The sequence below is a fragment of the Manis javanica genome, chromosome 7 (genome assembly GCF_040802235.1).
Source record: "Manis javanica isolate MJ-LG chromosome 7, MJ_LKY, whole genome shotgun sequence".
Taxonomy (NCBI): domain Eukaryota; kingdom Metazoa; phylum Chordata; class Mammalia; order Pholidota; family Manidae; genus Manis; species Manis javanica.
In genome coordinates this window covers 12,268,266-12,287,401 of record NC_133162.1, presented here as the reverse complement: position 1 = coordinate 12,287,401, position 19,136 = coordinate 12,268,266, and the positions used below count along the sequence as shown (strand labels likewise).

The 19,136-nt window shown below is 44.9% G+C and overlaps 2 protein-coding genes across 6 annotated transcripts in view; both read right to left on the bottom strand.

The window, feature by feature from the left end:
* The window catches only part of RAB11FIP2 (RAB11 family interacting protein 2), a 41,708-nt gene extending 32,071 nt beyond the window's left edge, over positions 1-9,637 (bottom strand). For 2 of the 5 annotated variants that reach the window (XM_073240326.1, XM_073240327.1), the window contains exons 1-3: positions 8,702-9,627; positions 2,520-2,962; positions 1,343-1,811 (exon numbers count right to left, since the gene is read on the bottom strand). In XM_073240326.1, the coding sequence (XP_073096427.1) occupies positions 1,343-1,811; positions 2,520-2,962; positions 8,702-9,054 (1,265 nt within the window). In that variant the 5' untranslated portion in view covers positions 9,055-9,627. Of the gene's footprint in view, positions 1-1,342; positions 1,812-2,519; positions 2,963-8,701 lie in introns of all 5 variants that reach the window. The other 3 variants (XR_012132994.1, XM_073240328.1, XM_073240325.1) reach the window with 3 other exon arrangements.
* Positions 9,638-16,264: 6,627 nt separating this feature from the next.
* LOC108389651 (uncharacterized) lies at positions 16,265-18,913 on the bottom strand. The gene has a single exon (XM_017648099.3). It carries the CDS (start codon positions 17,921-17,923, stop codon positions 16,265-16,267), a length of 1,659 nt encoding a protein of 552 aa, XP_017503588.2. The 5' UTR covers positions 17,924-18,913.
* Positions 18,914-19,136: the final 223 nt, after the last annotated feature.

The following is a 19,136-nucleotide window of genomic DNA, read 5'->3' as shown; positions in this document are numbered from 1 at the left end:
ACTATGGATTCTTTAATAAAATATTAATACCGTATGATAAAAATGTGTTTCTTTAGAATGCAGTCTATAAAGAAAACATTTTAAAGCCATAGCAAATACTCATTTATTGCTAAAAGCAAAACAAAATACACACTTCCCTTTGAAAAATTTAAATATATGTTTTCATGCATCATTGAAAGGTCAGAAGACAGAGATAACAGCCTAAAAGGGTGACTGTTAATACTCTATTTTCTGTTTATAGTGAGACAAAACACAGTTTTCGAATAAAATATGACATGACCGTATATAAAATATAGTATCAGCCACCATTTATGGGCTCCCTATTTGGGGCCTGGTATTGTACCATGTATTTTATAATTTATCGTATCATTACCCAATTCTACCAAGTAGGTATTCACTTCCTTTGTTCAAAGATGGAGATGCTAAGGTCTACAGAAATCATGAAGCTACTTAAGACAGGACTGCCACTCGGGTCTGTGTACTATACAATATTGCCTCGAAGAAAAACTCCTGTTATATGACCAACATTCTGCCAGGCTCTTTCTTCTATAATTGCTTAAGATTCCAATAAATTTATCTCGTTCTTTGCTTGAGGTTTCCTTAATTAGCTATTCCACTGTTCACTTCCACAAATCCAAATTTTATTTAAATGTATAGACTTCCAACTTGTACTACGGAGTACCACTATATATGTAATCAAAAATTCAGATTTTAAAAATCTTATTATTATTCCTGTGACTAGAAATCATCATACAGTTAGTTACTCCTTGGTGTATTCATAGTACCCACAAGGGTCACTGAACTCCAATAAACTTTGCAAATAAAAACTACTTCTAAATAGCCATTTAATAAGGATAGTAAGACCTATTAAGAAAATCATTAATACTTAACTTATTTCTTAAATGATAGCCCATGGGCTGCTATTAGTCCACTAATCCTCTCCAGAGAGTCCATAAACAGATCCCTGGAAAATAATATCTAGAAACATAACATGTCACCTAAATTTCTGGGTCGAATTAACACTCACTGGTGACTTCCTCTATGTCTCATCAAAAGCTATGCCATTCTCTCCATAAGTTTCAGCAAGTTTCTTCTGGCTCTTTACATAAAAAGAAACAGACTAGGATAGGGATTAAGAATCTTTTATCCTTCTAAGATAAAAAAGGTTGATTCCAAAGATGTATGCAAAGCTTCCTGGCTCCATAATTAATTATGAAAGTAAGATAAGATTTTTTTCAAGTAAAATAAAAGCAATTGAAAACATTCAAGGATTGAAAAGAGATACTGGATACTTTCAAGTGCAGTATTTTTCAAAATAGCACAACTTCCATGTGAAGCTTACCTTGAAGATGGCATTATATTTGCAGCCCTGAATTTTGCTGTAAACGGATTAGTTGACTCATAATCAAAATAGTCCTGCTGGTTTTCACTAAATGCATTGGGTGATTTCAAGTCACAAGGGCTATCAGATCCCCCATTGTTAAGTTTATCAGATCTTCTGCTATCTTTTTTTCCAGTCACTCTTTCAAACAGGCTAACTTTCTCCCTTTTCTCTCTCTTATTTTCTTTTCTTACTTCAACTGATTTTGTAAATAAATTCATGCTGCTGTCCCATGATTCACTGCTTTCTTCAAATGGATTTTTCTTCCTTGGCAGTGTTGCAAATTTTTGGGGTAATGAAGCAGTTACATTTGTAAATGGGTCATTTCGTCTTCCAAAAGACGATTCACCTTCATCCACACTACTGTCAGGTTGGTTCATTTTAGAAGTATCAAAGCTTAATGTTCTTCTGTGTGGAGATTTGAGACTTCCTGCAAACAATTTTGTAGTTAGTACATAATCAGTGACACATTACATCACATTGTTTGACACATTCTGTGTGCATACTGCTGCTTTTAGAATGAGAGCAATTAGCTATTTAAAGATATTAACCTTTAAAATAATCAAGGAAAACAATCTTAAAATACTAAGGTGTAGCAGTCCTAAGAACGTAGGCTAGTAACAATTAGCATATTGCTAGATAATCAGTAATTTACTCAGCTCAGAAAGAAACAACCACAAAAACAAACTACAATGTCAAAACCAGACGGTCTGCTTGGCATAACAGTGCTATAAATTCTCAAAGACGTCTTTACATCATTAGGATTAAATTTGCTTTCTCACTTCTGAATAAAAGGTTTTTTCCTGGGAATTTTCTGATTGAATGGAATATTCTTTTATGCATCAGACTTTTGAGACAAGAGAAACAATAGTAAGAAAAGCAGCCAGGCCATGAAAAGTGACTAGGAATCAATTTTTATTATCCAATAATATAAATAAAATACGGAATGCAGACAAGTGCTGCCTTTAATAAACATCAATTCTGAGTGTAGTAGGTACTCAACTATTTGATGGCTGAATTTAGAAAACACTACCAAGAAAATTACAATTTTTATTTCCTAATGTTAGAAGTTAAATTTTAAAATTAAAAGGGCAATGTAGACCACTGAGGATACAATTAGAAAGAACGTGGCACTTACCACTTTCAGGAACTGCTCCAAAGGAATCTATCTGGCGTCCGAGAAGATGTGATTGACCAACGATGCCAGACTTCAGTTTCTCAGAAGACATGTGGGCCCCAGTTAAATCAGACATTGAATGTGCTGAAGAGAGTCGCTGAGGACCCAAAAGGAAAGGCTTTTTTGGTTTGGATTTCATCGGTACCTCACCACTTGGAAATTCAGTATTGGCATCAGGTGTGTGAGAACTTGGAATGATTGCAGAAGACGTGTCAGAAAATGTCCCATCATTTTTTCTACCTTTCATCTTATCTTTTAATTTTGCAAAAGGAGATCTTGTTTTGTCCTTCATTGATAAGTCAAACATACTCGCTGTCATATTGTTCCTCATGAATTGAATATTGACCTTTATCTCACCCCTGTTTTTGGCTCTTTTTCCTTGTTTGGATTCTAATCTAAACCACCTTAAAGAGAAGGAAAAACTAGGTTTGTAACATGTAATGAAGAGGGTATCGAGCTTTGTTATATACAAATAGCTATTTAGGTAAAGCTACTATACATCAAAGCAATCTAAGCACTGGATAAGTGAGCCTCTGTTAGCCAGAGTACTCCTGGTTTTACTCAATGTTTAATTTTAAAAAAACTCATCACTGTATCTGTGGTGACAGATACTAAAGGAATGGGTTTAGTAAGTTTGAAAAAGTTTTTAGATAACCTCCTTCAGGATTTGAAAGTCATTCATCATCAAAAGTTTCTAACCAACGACAGCCATTATGTTTCCACCTGGGATAAGTGTTGGTAATGGCCTAAGAACATTTCTTAACTTGAAAGAGGCAGAGGTTAAGACTCTGACCGTATTCATAAATGCAAACTATTTTTGAGCACTATAAAATGAAAATGACCACATCTTTAATAAATATCTAGCCCCACCCCAAAATATTTCTTCTGTAAAAAATGTTTAAATTAATTTTAATATTGGAGACCAATACATAGTTTGCTAATCAAAAAAAATTTCATATGCTTAGATTCATATAAAATGGGTAAAGCCTTTACCTGAACAAAAAAATGCAACATGAATAAAGTACAGAAAATGAGATAGTCATCTTGTAGAGTTTTTGACGAAAAAAGCAAGCTTACACGCTTCCTGTTGGAATCTATGTGCTTCACTGACTACTGCTACTGTGACAATATCAAATAACAATTATTTTAATTGGAGCCAAATGTATTCTGCAGTCACTTCTCTGTATTACACTGACCATTGTTAAAAGATGTACAGCAGTTCCCCCTTATCCAAGGCTTCCGCTTCCATGTTGTCAGTTACACACTGTCAACTGTGGTGGAGAAGCAGATGATCCTTCATCTGACATGTCATCAGAAGGTAGCCTAACATTACACCACATCAGCCACCTCACTTCATCTTATCACCTAGGGATTTTACCATCTCACATCACAAGAAAAAGAAAGGTGAGCACAGAGTAAGATATTTTGAGAGGAGGAGGAGGAGACCACATTCACATGACTACTATTACAGAATATAACTGTTCTATTTTTAATTATTGTTAATCTCTTACTGTACCTAATAAACTTTATCATAGATATGTGTATGTACATAGGAAGAACATGGTATATATAATATGGTTTGGTACTATTCTTGGTTTCAGGCATCCATTAGTGGTCTAGGAACCTGTTCCCCATGGATAAGGGGGGATGATTATAAGAAGCAGTTTATTTTAGTTTTGTTTATAGTATTTTTATCCATGAGAGGGCAGTTGGTGTCATAAGAGGTCATTCTACAGGAAAAACAGCCAAAAATTACAAAACCAAGCCTAGAAGAGAGTTCCTACAATGTTTCACATTGCTTAACGATGAAGCATATTACCCATTCCTGGAGACAGATTATTATTTAAATACAGCTCTACTCAAATGTAACAAATTTTCATAGCTACAAAAGAACTCTGGTCTAATTTTTCATTAGTTTTCTCTCATTGTTACCAACATGATATGCCAGAAGCAGCTTACATTTACTATACATCAAGTGGGAGGCAGTGCACAAGTATTGCTAAGCAGGAAAGAACACTAGCATGTAGTATATGTATACCAGCTATACCTTAGCCAGTAACACACAGGGAAATATTTCTTTGATTAATTTAGGGTAATTCAATCTATTAAGACCTAGTTGCACGAAAACAAGCAATTTTTTAAAATAAAATATTTTATGATAGAAAGCATTAAGCTGAGAACCTAAACTGGGAAAAGCCCTCATCTGAAGCAAACACTGAAATCTGAAGACACAGGACTTAGAAGAAGAAATGACAGCAGTCAACCCTGTGGAATAGAGGACCCAGACCAACACAAAAATAAGCACTTCTTAGAAAAGCCTGGAAATCAAACAAGGTTAGTGCCCAGTTATTGGAAAACAGAGACATTTTTAAGGGGAGAGAAGTACTTCTGGTGAATGGAACATGAGAAATACTCTAACATCTCTCAGGTTTTACAAAAAACAGTGAATACACTTGGCAAGCAATATACCAAAGACAAAACAAAACAAAAAACCCCAGCATGTAGAATTTCCATGTATCTGACACATCAAAGCAAACTTAAGGAAAAAACAAAAACAAAAACCGATAACCCAATAAATGAAAGGGGAGATGAGGATAATCAAAATTCACACGATTTCAGATATAAGACCAAATAAATCAACTACTTAAACATCCTTATTGCACAGATGAAGAAACTGAGGCAAAGATTCCCAATATCAGATTAAAGTTAGTAAGGAAAACAACCAAAGTTGATGACTAACATCTGTATGAAAATAATTCTTTCCTACCTGATGAACCACATGTTAATAAGGTTAAATGCATCGCTGATCATATATTACAAGACACTGTATTTAATCAGGAGACATGACAGCCAAAGAGAAAGGCAATGCAGGTCTTCTGCTAGGGCGTATACTTCTTGAAGGCACTTGGCCTTGCACTAAATAAATGTTCACTGAATTTTTATTTCTAAAATATTCTTAAAACAGCCAAGTTACAACTCTGTGTGTGTTCTTCATTCTTTTGTTTTATGTTGGGAATGCTAAAGACTTAGGTAAGCTTTAAAGAACAAAGTAAGTGTTTGAATACAAACTGTAAATACAGTATATTTCCTATCCTTCCCCCTTCAAAAAAAAAAGAAAAAACTGCAAAGAACTTTAACAAATACACTAATTTAAAATGTGGTGTGACAAATAACTTTAGCTGCTTTGTTTTGAAAGTAACGTTAATAGGGAAGTCTTAATGAGACCTTCAAGAATCATTCCAGAGATAGCACTTGTTTTCACAGGCTTCGAAAAGATAAAATGAAGACACAGCATTTGGGGCTTAGTGGATTAATGCTGACTTTTTTCACCTCTGGAGTGCTGGATTTAAACTGTATATGGCCTCTGTTCAATCTTTAGTGGGCACAGGTCCATGTTCAAAAACCACCACACATGTGGGAACTATTCCTAAGCAATTGGTACTGTGTGGTCAGAAATGGAACAAGATTGGCAGTGAGAGTGCCAGAGGCCAGAACACAGGTGCAAAGCAGAGACCCACACAAAAGTACCAAAATCTGCTTGTGTTTGAGTCATACCTACTCTAGGGACTCTGATTGCTATTACTTTACACGAGCATTCCAAAAAAAAAAAAAATCAACATCACCCACTGCTGTTGTAAAAAAAAAAAATTGGTATTACCTAACAGCATGAACAATTTAACCATTTTATTATTAAACAGTGTATTATTTCCTTAAATCTTGTGCCAGAACCTGCCCAGACACCCATTAAAAGTGAGAGATACAGAAGTTCTCTTTCCATGCCCCACTCAAAGTGTTCTGGCTCAGGCCCTTTTTCCCCTCTTCTTAAGAGAAAAAAAAAAGGCATTTAATTTCAAGGTATAAAAATAATAAAATAATAGTTTTAGCCACCACACTTCTTTGCCTATCAAGACACAACTAGAAGACAAGCTGTAAATACTTTTCTTCAGTGTCAAAAGTAAAAAGTGTCACACCCAGCAGCTTCGTGGGACTTCTAAATCATCTGATAGCTAGCCTTCATCACTCATACTGGTTTTCCAAAAAGCACATGGGAATATGCTGACAAGGTTCAGCAACATGCAGAATATTAAATATCTTTCTTGCAATACACTGGTGGCTCAACTCTGTCTCTTACTGTGCCATATGTACAGCTGTGCTGGAAAAGGAAGCTATTAAATATATTAAAAAGCCAGAAATATTACCAATAAAGATACTTCATCAAATACGTGGTCCCCATTTATTCACAAAGAAAATGTTAGGGATTTAATAACATATGAAAATCACTTTGAATGCAATAACATCACAAGCTCTGTTGATAACATTTAAAAGCATTTTTCCCCTAAAACTTCTAATCGGTTTTATATAGTAGCCCAGAGAATTTCTGTAGGGAGACTATGATATTAGAGTATTGCTTACAGCCAAATTTACTGTAATTGTGATGCTGCCAAAGATAAGAAGTAAAAGAGGAGGAAACTTTAAAAGCTTATTTCACCCTCAGAATCTCTGGGTCCACAGCAGGGCCTAGTTTTACTTGGAAAATTTCTATTTCAGAGAAAGCCTGTAATCCTTCATTCACTACCATTAAAAGTACTGAAAATGTAGTATGCAGTCTGAAGCTACAACATACTTAAAAGTTTATATTCAAAACACTTTAAATATTATATAGGAAGTGTCACCCAAAATTGGCAATCTGAAACAAATTATTTGGTAATTATCCATTTTTCATTTTAAATTAAATAAAGAGCCCCTCAGGGAAAAGTGAATGCTACTTTGTAGGGAATCAGTTTTATTAGTTTCATCGATACATATTCAACTTCACTTCCTTTGAACCCTTTTCATTCATTTTTCTTAAAATACTTTCATCTCAATTAGTTTAAATATTTACCATTTTTCCTCTTGAATATATAGTATTTTGTATCTCTCTACCCTTTTATCCTATATATATTAATCTTTAGGTAAAGACTTTATGTTCTGAAAAAATTTTTAATGAAAACATAAACTCCACAGAAGCTTGCAGGAAGACCTGTATAAAAAATAACAAAGGATGGATGTTTTGAAATAGAGAAACTGACATGAACTTCAAGAACATTACCATTATAAAAAAGTTTTCAACAGGGTAAATAAATTTCAGTTTTGACTGAAAGAAACACCAAAGCTATTTTGGAAATATGAAGTTCTCTGATAAATTCAACATAAATTTTTCTCTCACTAATTCAATCTTAAAGTTCTCTTGGACTAAAAAAATTATAATTTGAAGGACAGGGTGAGTATACCTATCTCTGAAAACACACTGCTTTTCAATTTAGTACACAAATATCCTAGCGTTAATATTTATATTAAGGTTTTCCTAGAATATATCTCCCCTAAACTTGAAAGTCATATTTAAAAAGCCATGTTTTCATTGACAATGTCATTAAACCATTTCATCACAAGAATTTAATGTCTCCAATCTGACAGCACTCAATGTGGTCAAAACACACTAGTTTTGCAGAAAAAAATCTGAATGCACTAGCCAACAGATTGAAAACTCAAGGGAATATGTTAGTGTATTCAAGGTTGAGAACATTTGTACATACTTTTGAAACTTTTTTTTAACAGCTTTAGACTTCAAGATGTGCCGATCCTAAAAAATGGTTAGGCTAAACGAAGAGCCAAATGTGTTACAATGCTCAAATGAAACAGTGAGTCCTAAATTTGGTAATTTACTTTTGACAGCTTCAGAATTCTATATATACATGTTATATTGGCAGATTTAATTTTCTGATGTTCCCATTTCCTGGAAAACTATTATGTTTAATGATTGTTAACAATTTACTCTTAAGTTTTAGGTGGTGAACACTGTGGTCCAGATCTCTTTTAAGTAGTGAAACAATTTAAATGTACTAAAAATCCAGTGCAAAATACTCAACTGTTTAAGACGTTTAACTTAAATAGAAATGAGAAATGGATCATTAATGACTCCACTTAAAAAATGTTTCTACACAAGGACTATTTTTACTTTAGATTCATGCAAATATGGTGCTTAAAACTGGGTCATATTTCAATCCAAAAACCAATGCCCCAGCTATACAAATAATTTCCAAGAACAGAAACTCCATAAGATATTGTTAATCTCCCCCCAATTCAAAATAAATTACGTAACTTACTCTGTTTTCCTTCTTTGTTTGTCCTCAAAGATGTCATTGAGATTGATTGCCACCTGCCCTAAAAACTTATCCAGACCCACCAGGGACCTGTGCATAACTATGAGGAAAAGAACGTATTTCTCTGGATTCCCCTGCATTAACAATCCAGGTAGTTCAAAAGAAGCCTCTTCCTTCCAGACTGGCTCAAGGGTTTTCTCAGCTACAGAGGTGGAGTACTTTTCCTTGCCCAGCTGAATTATAGTGTATGTGTCATTGGTGCCACTTTTGCCTTTTGGCTTTAGATCTTTGGCTTGGAGCACTGTGACCTGCACGTGGGTGGGAAACCACTTTGGGGCTGGCTCGGACAGCATCATTCCGTCCTGCTTCTCTACACTGAGTTCAGATGCACAGGCAGTGCCCCTCCCGGGGCCGGGAGAGCCTAATTCCTCAATCACTGCATCCTAAAGTACGCTTAAGCGCGAGAGGCAAACTCACAAGTGCCCGACTTCCCTAGAGCTGATGTCAAAACTCACTGGGGCAGCCCGGGGGCACGGCTGCTCTGGGGGTCCCCTTTCCTCTGGAGAAGCACAGGGGCCCACCATCACCTGGCCGCGCCGTCCAGGCCTCCGCGCAGACCCCCGCGCCTAGCGTCCGCCCCTTCACGCTCCGCAGGCCCGGAGACGGGCCCTCGGCGGCGGCAGCGGCTCCCGGGCCTGCGGGCAAGTGAAGCCTGGCCTCCAGGGCCAGGCGGAGGGCTGAGGAGGTGGCGGGGGGCACCTCCCCGCCCTACAGACCAGAGCTCACTCGCCCAAATTTGCAGCCCCCGGAGCCCCGCTTGCCTCCTCGCGGCTGGGTCGCCCCCGCCTCGCCCGCGACTCCCGCCCACCCTGAGCGCGCTGGCGGGCCCGGCCGGGCTCCTCCTTCGACCCCGGTAATACGAACCGCCGGCGGCCCGCTCGGCCTTACTCCCTCGCGCAAACCTCTCCCTCCTCCTCCTCCCCCTCGCCTCGACTCCTCCTCTCGGGCGGGGGCAGGGGCGGGGCGCCTGGGGGCGGAGTGGGCCAGGGGGCGGGGGACGCGGCCGCCCCGGTGCGGGCCGACCGCGGGGCGGTCCGCAGGCTACAGGGCGGCGAGCACCGAGCTTGTCTTCGCCGACCGGCGGCTCCTAGCACCTGGCGGACGGCAGCGGCGGCACTTCCGGGATGGCTTTCTCCATGTGGATCTCGGGAACGCGAGGGGGCGGGGCCTGGGGGTCAGGGGTCAGCACCTCCCCGGTTGCCGTGACGACCGCGGGCGCGCGACGCGAGCTCCCCGCCCAATGCAAGCGTGCTGCTCGCGTGATTTAGCGCCCGCTGCTGCAACCAGGCACAGCGCTGTCCACCAGGGACGTGTGGGCCTGCTCCGGCCGGCAGAAGAGCCTGGTGCGGATTGGGGGACAGTCCTTGAGAGGTGGCAGTCAAAGCCCCGGACCTGCCGGACCTAGGGAGAGACCCAAGTTCAATCACTGGAAGCTGGCTTTGCTGGAGCCTGGATGCCCGGAGCCTGGCACAGAGCGGGCAGGAAGTTCACTAAATGGTGGTGGAATTAATCAGTCCCCTTCACTGACCGAAAACATACTTCTCCCAAAGCCCTTACCCACTCTTTCTTTTGCAAAGGAGAGAAAGCTGTTATTTGACTGGAATTGAAAGACCTCACTTAGTGTGGTGTCTTTATCTGAGGAGACCCTCCCAAGGATCAGCGAGCTCACGTTCCGGTTGCAATCAGCAAGAGGGATTTTTATTCAGTCACACAGGTACCTGGGACGGCGGAGTCTCGAGGAAGACTCCCCCCAGCTAGGAAGCAGGGAGTTTTTATAGGGTAGCTAAAAGCGCGGGTACAGAAGCGAGAAGCATGGTTACAGGGGTTTCATTGGATGGTTTAAACAATACAGGGTTTGAGCTCAGAGGGGACTTTCCGAGAACTCGGGAGGGCGGTAAGGGTCTGTTTATCCAGGATGTAGCTGGTTTCTGTTCCTGGAAACGGGTCCAGGTGCTTAACCGCCGATATCTTGTTTGGCCCTCTTCCCGGGGTAGGGCCTGGCCTGGTGTTGAGAATATCTTGTCCTTGCTAGCTGGGGGACGAAATGGCGTTACTGCGAGTGTGGGTGTGAGGGATCTCTCAGGGGGTCTTTCATTCCTCCCTTTTTCTTTATACTGAATAAAATCTTTTATTCAGCTGATTCTGTTCTGGTGGTTTCAGGGTCAATTTGTTGGAGCTGGTGGTATTGGTGGGTCAGAACCATGGTTTGTATGACGGATAGCCGGCTCTTTATGAATTGAACTAATCGATTGAGGATGCAAGGTCCAAGAATCAGGACCAGCAAGAGGAGAAGTAATGGCCCTACAATGGAGGAAATTAGAGTGGTAAGCCATGGGGATGTGTTGAACATTCCTTCAAACCAGCCTAGCTCTGACTCGAAGAGCTGCTGTCTCTGATTGAGTCTTTCTCTAAGCTTTGCCATACTATCTCTTACTAACCCTGTGTGGTCTGCATAGAAGCAGCATTCTTCTCTGAGAGCGGCGCATAAGCCACCTTCTTGTAGGAACAAGATGTCTAGTCCTCTTCTATTCTGTAGAACTACTTCTGATAGTGAGGTTAAAGATTTTTCTAGGGCACTGACTGCTTCTTCTAAGGCTTTAATATCGGTGTGCATGGCCTTTTGAAGGTGTCTAAATTGTTGAGTTGCTGCGAGGGCTGTTGCTCCAGTCCCGATCCCAGCGGTGATTCCCCCTGCTGTGAGCCCCCCTAAGAGAATGGCTAAGGTTAGGGAAACGGGCTCTCTTTTCATTCGTGGGCGCTGTTCAAAGTGATGATAAATATATTCTGGGTCATGATAGCCGATTTTGGGCCATAACTCAACTAGTACGCAAAAATCTGAGGTTACATTGAGGATTGAAGAGGATACGCAAGGGGTGAGTCCGGTGCTGCATGCCCAATAATTGTCATTTAGTGGGACTAGATAGTATTTGCCTGGGGGCAGATTTAGGGTGGTGTTGCAGAGGGGTTTGTGTGAGGGGGGGATTGTCCCAAGGCATAGCCCCGCCCCTGAGACTTCAGACAAAGTTAATTTGTGCTGGGGTATGTTAGAGCACTGAGTGGGTGGGCTGGTGTGGTTGGAGTAGTTTCCAGATATGGCTATTCCTTCATAGTAAGGGGGACTGGATTGAAGGCAAAGCCAGCATTCTTTGGTTTTGTTAGGGTAAGTTAGGTTTAGGGCTAGGTACGCTCCCTGTACTAGATCGAATAGTCTGTTCCCGGAGCCTGGTATTTGGGGGGGGGGGCTAGTAAGATTTAGGTTTCTGGTGGAATTCGACACTGGTGGTGCTGGGGTAGCTTGGCGGGCTGGGGGCTGCTGGTCTTTGAGGGCTTTATTGGGCCCTACTGATTGGGACGGCGCGCTTGGGGTGAACTTGTAGCTGAGGGTAATTATTGCTCCTAAGTCGGGGCCAGTGGGGTCGTAATGCCGGATTCCCCACGATCCCGCCACCGCAGGGGGAATGTCACTGCACTCAGTGAAGGTTAGTTTTATGTAAGGGCCGTGCGGATAAGGCTCTGAGTCCCAGTAGGTTATCAGTAGGGGGTCTCTACCCCTGGGGGTATTCCATTTGGCAGCTAGGGACCCCCAGGAGGAGGTTTCGCAGCCCCAAGAGTCACAATAATACTGGGCTGCAGTGCTGCGTGAGCAGCGTTGGTAGGCGGGTTTTCCAGGACATGCATACCAGTCGGCTGCGACACCTCGGACGGGATTTCCTACTGCCTGGAATAAGGTTCTTAGGTCAACTTTCATTTCACTGGGGCATCCTATATTGTTGTGCCCTGTTTTGGAGGAGGCGCTGAGGGTGACATCTGTCCCTGCTACGGTAAGGGTCCAATTACTGGTTCCTACGATATGGGGAGAGGGGGAGGGGGCGATCGGTTCTGGCATTAGTGATAACAGCAGATAGGTCACGAACGCAAGAGTCTTATCTTTAGAGGGTTTTGAGATCGCTGGGCTTTCCATGTTGAGGTGGGTGTGGTTGCGTCGGGCTGAGCTGCTTTCACGTGGGAGGCGTGGATCCAGGCTGCGACACCGTCAACTTTGAGTGCCGTCGGGGTGGTCAGCAACACAGTGTACGGTCCTTTCCAGCGAGGTTCTAGGTTTCTGGTCTGATGTCTGCGGACCCAAACTGTGTCGCCGATCTGGTAGTTATGGGGAACTACAGGTTTGTCTAATTGTTCTCTGTAGGCGGCTGCAAGCGGTTTCCAGACTTCTTTCTGCACGATTTGGAGTGCCTGCAAGTGAGCTTGTAGAGAGGGTTTGTTAGCAAAGCTTGAAATGTTGGGGTCACTAAGATTGACAATGGGCGGGGGTGCGCCATATAATATTTCAAAGGGAGTGAGCCCGTGAGGTCCTGGGGTATTACGGGCTCGGTAGAGAGCTAGGGGTAGTAGGAGTACCCAATCTCTAGTGCCAGTTGCCAGCGTTAATTTGGTTAAAGTCTCCTTTATGGTTCTATTCATTCGCTCTACCTGTCCTGAACTTTGGGGTCTGTAGGCACAATGTAATTTCCAATTAATCCCCAATAGCCTGGCCACCAGCTGACTTACCTGGGAGACGAAGGCAGGCCCATTATCGGTCCCCAGCACTTGGGGCATACCATATCTGGGGAAGATTTCTTCTAACAATTTTTTTGTCACTGTTTTAGCTGTTTCTTGCTTGGTTGGGAAGGCTTCTACCCATCCGGAAAAGGTGTCAACAAACACTAGCAGATACTTGTACCCGTATTGTCCAGGTTTAATTTCAGTGAAGTCAACTTCCCAATGAGCTCCTGGTCGGTTTCCTCTCATTCGGGCTCCTGCCCCGAACTTGGTTTGTCCGGCATTGACCTGGGCACAGGCTTTACAAGCGTCTACTACTTGCTGTATGATCTTGTCTCGCCTTAGCAAGTAGTGAATGCTCTCTTCTCTGTCTAAGAGGGCTTTCATTTTCTTAGGACTGAGGTGGGTGAATTTATGTAGGTAAGTTATAAATTCACGAGTCTGTTTCATGGGTGCTACTACCTTGCCTTTGAAAACCCAACACTGTCTGTTGGGGTCATGTGAAGCTCCTATGGTTTTTAATAAGTCAGTGTCTTCTCGGGTGTACTGAACGGGATGGGAAGGCTGAGTGAGGTCCGGCGTGAGGGTGAGGGCCTGGGAGTTACTCACGGGTGTGCGCATGGCTGCCTCTCGGGCTGCTTTGTCGGCCATCCGGTTTCCTCTTGCTTCGGGGTTCTCTCCTTTTTGGTGCCCGGGACAGTGGATTATGCTGAGCTTTTTAGGCAGGAACAAGGCTTGCAGCAAGTTTAGGATTTCAGCTTTATTTTTAATGTCTTTCCCTTCGGAGGTCAGGAGCCCTCTGCGCCTGTAAATTTCTCCATGGACATGGGCGGTGGCGAAGGCATAACGGCTATCGGTGTAAACATTGAGGTTTTTACCTTCTGCCAGCTGGAGCGCTTTGGTGAGCGCGACGAGCTCTGCTCGTTGGGCGGAGGTTCCTGCTGGAAGGGTCTCAGTCCAAACTACTTCTGTTTCTGTGGTGACTGCGGCCCCTGCTTTCCTCTGGCCGTCTTGCAGGAAGCTGCTTCCGTCCGTGTACCAGGTGAAGTCAGCATTTTGAAGAGGGTGATCAGTCAGGTCTGGTCTGGTCCCGTGCATCTCAGCAAGAATCTCAAGGCAGTCATGCTGTTCACTTGCCTTCTCGGGTAAGGGGAGAAGGGTGGCAGGGTTTAAGATTGTGATGGGCCCAAAACGGATGCGGTCTACATCTAGGAGCATAGCTTGATAGTGGGTCATGCGTGCATTTGAGAGCCATCGAGCAGGGGGCTGTTTGACTAAGGCTTCTACTGCGTGGGGGGCTAAGATGGTGAGAGATTGCCCTAAGGTTAATTTTCCGGCATCTCTGGCTAAGACCGCTATTGCGGCCACCATTCGGAGGCATGGGGGCCATCCGGAGGCCACTGGGTCTAGTTTCTTAGATAGGTAGGCTACAGGGCGCCGCCAGGGGCCTAGCTTCTGTGTCAGGACTCCCTTGGCATACCCTTGCTTCTCATCTACATACAGTTCAAATGGTTTAGCCAGATCTGGGAGTCCTAAGGCGGGGGCAGAGAGTAGGGCTTGTTTGATGTCTTGGTAGGCTTTTTGCTGGTCTTTGCCCCAGGTGAACAGGGTGTTTTCCTTTGTAAGGGGATATAAGGGGGCTGCCATCTCAGCAAACCCTGGAACCCACAACCGACAAAATCCCGCAGTTCCTAGGAACTCTCTTAGCTGGCGAGGGGTTTTGGGCACTGGTATGCTCATGACTGTTTCTTTCCGAGCTCTGGTCAGCCACCTTTGCCCATCTTTGATTAGATAGCCGAGGTAGGTAACTTGTTCTTGGCAGATTTGGGCTTTTTTTGCGGAGGCCCGATAACCAAGACTACCTAAGGCTAGCAAAAGGGCTTTTGTGCCTTCCTCGCATTCTTGCCGGGAGTGGGCGGCTAGTAAGAGGTCATCTACATATTGAAGCAATATCAACGCTGGATGGTGGATCCGAAAATCTGCTAAGTCTCTGTGTAATGCCTCGTCAAACAGGGTTGGGCTGTTTTTAAACCCTTGAGGGAGCCGAGTCCAGGTTAACTGTCCTGAGATGCCTAGGTCTGGATCTTTCCACTGGAAGGCAAATAGGGGCTGACTCTCAGGGTGAAGTCTGAGACAGAAGAAAGCATCTTTTAGATCTATCACTGTATACCAGCGGTGAGACGGAGGGAGCCCGCTGAGCAGACTATAGGGGTTGGGCACGGTAGGGTGAATGTCTTCTGCCCGTTTGTTAACTTCCCTCAAATCCTGAACAGGTCGGTAGTCTCCCGTACCGGGCTTCTTTATGGGTAATAACGGGGTATTCCAGGGAGAGCGGCAGGGGATTAGTATCCCCTGATCTAGAAGCCTTTTGAGGTGGGGCTTTATCCCTTCTATGGCCGCTAGTGACATGGGGTACTGCTTGATGGAGATCGGGGTGGCAGCAGCTTTTAGCGGGATGAGTATGGGGGCCTGTTGTGTGGCTAATCCCATACCTCCAGTCTCTGCCCATGCCTGAGGGAACTCAGCCAGCCAGGCGGCGGGGTCAGATGTTGGGCTGGGCTCTTCAGTTGGCTCGTGGAGCCGGTATTCATTTTCTAAGCTGAGAGTTAGCACGTGCAGGGGTTGCCCTTGCGGTCCTGTGATCCGCACTCCGGAGTTTTCAAAGTATATTTGAGCTTTTAGTTTGGTTAATAAGTCTCTCCCTAGCAACGGATACGGGCAGTCCGGAACATGGAGGAAAGAGTGGGTGACCTTACCGGTAGCCAGTTGAACTTTGCGGTCGGTTGTCCATCGGTATCGCTTTCCTCCGGTGGCTCCTTGGACCCAAGCGGATCGATCGCTCAAGGGTCCGAGGTTGTGGGTCAGCACAGAATGCTGAGCTCCGGTATCTACTAGGAAGGTGACTGGCTGCCCCCCGACGTTAAAGGTTACCCTGGGTTCAGGGGGAGGCTCCTGACCCGGGCCTCCCTAGTCGTCTAATGTCAGGAGGGGGGTCTGGGGCTTCGGCTTCCGGGGCCCCTTGGGTCTTTTGGGACAATCTTTAACCCAATGTCCTTTTTCTTTACAGTACGCGCATTGGTCTTTCTCTACTCGGGGTCCGGGCCTCCTTGGGTCTCCCCCCTGTCTGTCCTGTGCCTGTCCTGACACTACGGTGGTCAGGAGTTTGCTCATTTCTCTATGCCTTCTCTTGTCTCTTTCTCTCTCTCTCTCTTCGGCTTCTTTTCTTAGCCGATTATCTCTTTCTTCTGCCTCTCTCCTAAACCGATCTTCTCTCTCTTCTGGGGTTTCTCTTTTATTAAAGATTTTCTCTGCCTCTTTCAGTAAGTCTGCAAGCTTACTTTCCCTTAAGTCTTCTAAGCGCTCGAGCTTGCGTCTAATATCAGGAGCAGATTGCCAGATAAAAGACATGGACACACTAGTTTCTTGCCCTGGATCTTCAGGGTCATAGGGGGTATACCTGCGATAAGCTTCTTTGAGCCGCTCTAGGAAGGCAGAGGGAGCTTCTCCTGATTCTTGCAAGACTTGCTTTACTTTAGCTAGATTAGTGGGGCGTCGGCCAGCCCCTTGGAGACCCGCTATAAGCAACTGGCGATAGAGAGTTAGGTGATTCCTACCTTCTTGCGTGGTGTAATCCCAGGTGGGTCGGTCAAGGGGAAAGGCTGAGTCGACCTCGTTTGGTAATTGGGTGAGACGCCCATCTGGCCCTCGGACTGCTTTCCGAGCCTCTAGGAGGACTCTTTGCCTCTCGTCCGAGGTCAACAAGGCCTGGAGTAACTGCTGGCAGTCGTCCCAGGTCGGCTGATGGGTAACTAGGACGGACTCAATCAGGGCAGTGAGTCTGATTGGGTCGTCGGAAAAGGAAGGGTTATTATTTTTCCAATTATAGAGGTCGGAGGACGAGAACGGCCAATATTGGAGCTGACCGGTTCCTCCTACTCGGAGCGGGAGGGTCTGTGAGACCGTAGAGTCTGCCGTCAGCGGCTGGTCTCCTCGGCCCCCTAGACGGGCTGCCATGGGGGACCGCCGCCCCCGCAATCGGCCCGCCATGGGGGATGGTGCTGCTGGCGCTGCCTCGGCTGGTCTCTCATCGGTTGAGTCAGCCACCGGGGGCGGGGGATTTGGCTCGGGGTATGGGGGGGGTTCTTCACTGAGGAGGTCTACTAATAGGTTTTCTTCCGGGGGCAGGACCTGTGAAGAAAGTTTCGGTTTTCGAGGATCGGTTTGGGCTGGGAATAAGGAGGAGCGGGACGGAGGCCTCGCTGGGGTTGGGAGGAGGGGGGGGGAAAGTGGCGGAGCGGACGGGGGAAGAGGGGGTTTAGGTAGGATGAAGGGTCTGACCCAAGGCAGAGGGTCTGAGACTAGTGCTTCCCAAGTGATGACGTACGCGACCTGATCCGGGTGCCCGGAAGGGCCGGGGTTCATCACTTTGGCTTTCACCTGTAAGATAATTTTTTGGTCAAATGTACCGTCTCTGGGCCAGCCTACGCTAAACGTAGGCCATTCGGATGAACAGAGAGTAGCCCATCTTTTTCTTCGAATGTCCACTGACAGGTTGTTTGCGGTATTTTGGACATCTCGCCAATTCTGTAAGGTTAAAGTCAGGGGGGTGGTTATGGATTGACCCATACTCTTGGTTTACAAAAATAGGAATGGAAACAATGAAACTTAGACAAGGGGTTAGGAGACAATATAATAACACTGAAATATCGCAGCGCGGGCGAGGTGCCAAAGAGAAAGTAAGGTTTGAGAGTCCGGAACTTTCTCGCTCTAAGAAAAATTCGGATCTGTCAGACTAGGACAAAACCTATCGGTCTGACACAGACTGTGTCTTAGACACTGGCTGATTGGGCCCCGGATCGGACCCCAGATGCCCTTGGGACGTCTCCCAGGGCTGCGGCCGGGAGTACGAGCTCGTCAGCTCCTCCACGGAACCGCCAGATACAGATACCTGGTCAGCTGACAACCTACAGAGACTAAGAGGCGAGCGCGAACACGAAAACGAGGCGGAGACAACTAAACACACGACACAGATGCTGGCCAGCTTACCTCCCGGTGAGGGGTCGGTGGTCCCTGGGTAGGAGTCTCGATCCCGGACGAGCCCCCAAATGAAAGACCTCACTTAGTGTGGTGTCTTTATCTGAGGAGACCCTCCCAAGGATCAGCGAGCTCACGTTCCGGTTGCAATCAGCAAGAGGGATTTTTATTCAGTCACACAGGTACCTGGGACGGCGGAGTCTCGAGGAAGACTCCCCCCAGCTAGGAAGCAGGGAGTTTTTATAGGGTAGCTAAAAGCGCGGGTACAGAAGCGAGAAGCATGGTTACAGGGGTTTCATTGGATGGTTTAAACAATACAGGGTTTGAGCTCAGAGGGGACTTTCCGAGAACTCGGGAGGGCGGTAAGGGTCTGTTTATCCAGGATGTAGCTGGTTTCTGTTCCTGGAAACGGGTCCAGGTGCTTAACCGCCGATATCCTGTTTGGCCCTCTTCCCGGGGTAGGGCCTGGCCTGGTGTTGAGAATATCTTGTCCTTGCTAGCTGGGGGACGAAATGGCGTTACTGCGAGTGTGGGTGTGAGGGATCTCTCAGGGGGTCTTTCAGAATGACCCCCATCCCCCCACACTAAGGGTGAGGGAAGCAAAGATTTCAAACAGGAATTGATAAAGGCCGTGGGAGGCACTGGACTGGAATCGGAAGACCTGCTTCCAATCCCAAATCTGCCACCATTGGTCTGTGTGACCTTGGGCAAATCATTTCTCTTGCATGATTCCTATGGCATTTCCTCATAGGTAAGAAGACTCCTGAAACGCCATTGCAACTCTGTGGACCTCAAGGCCAAAAGA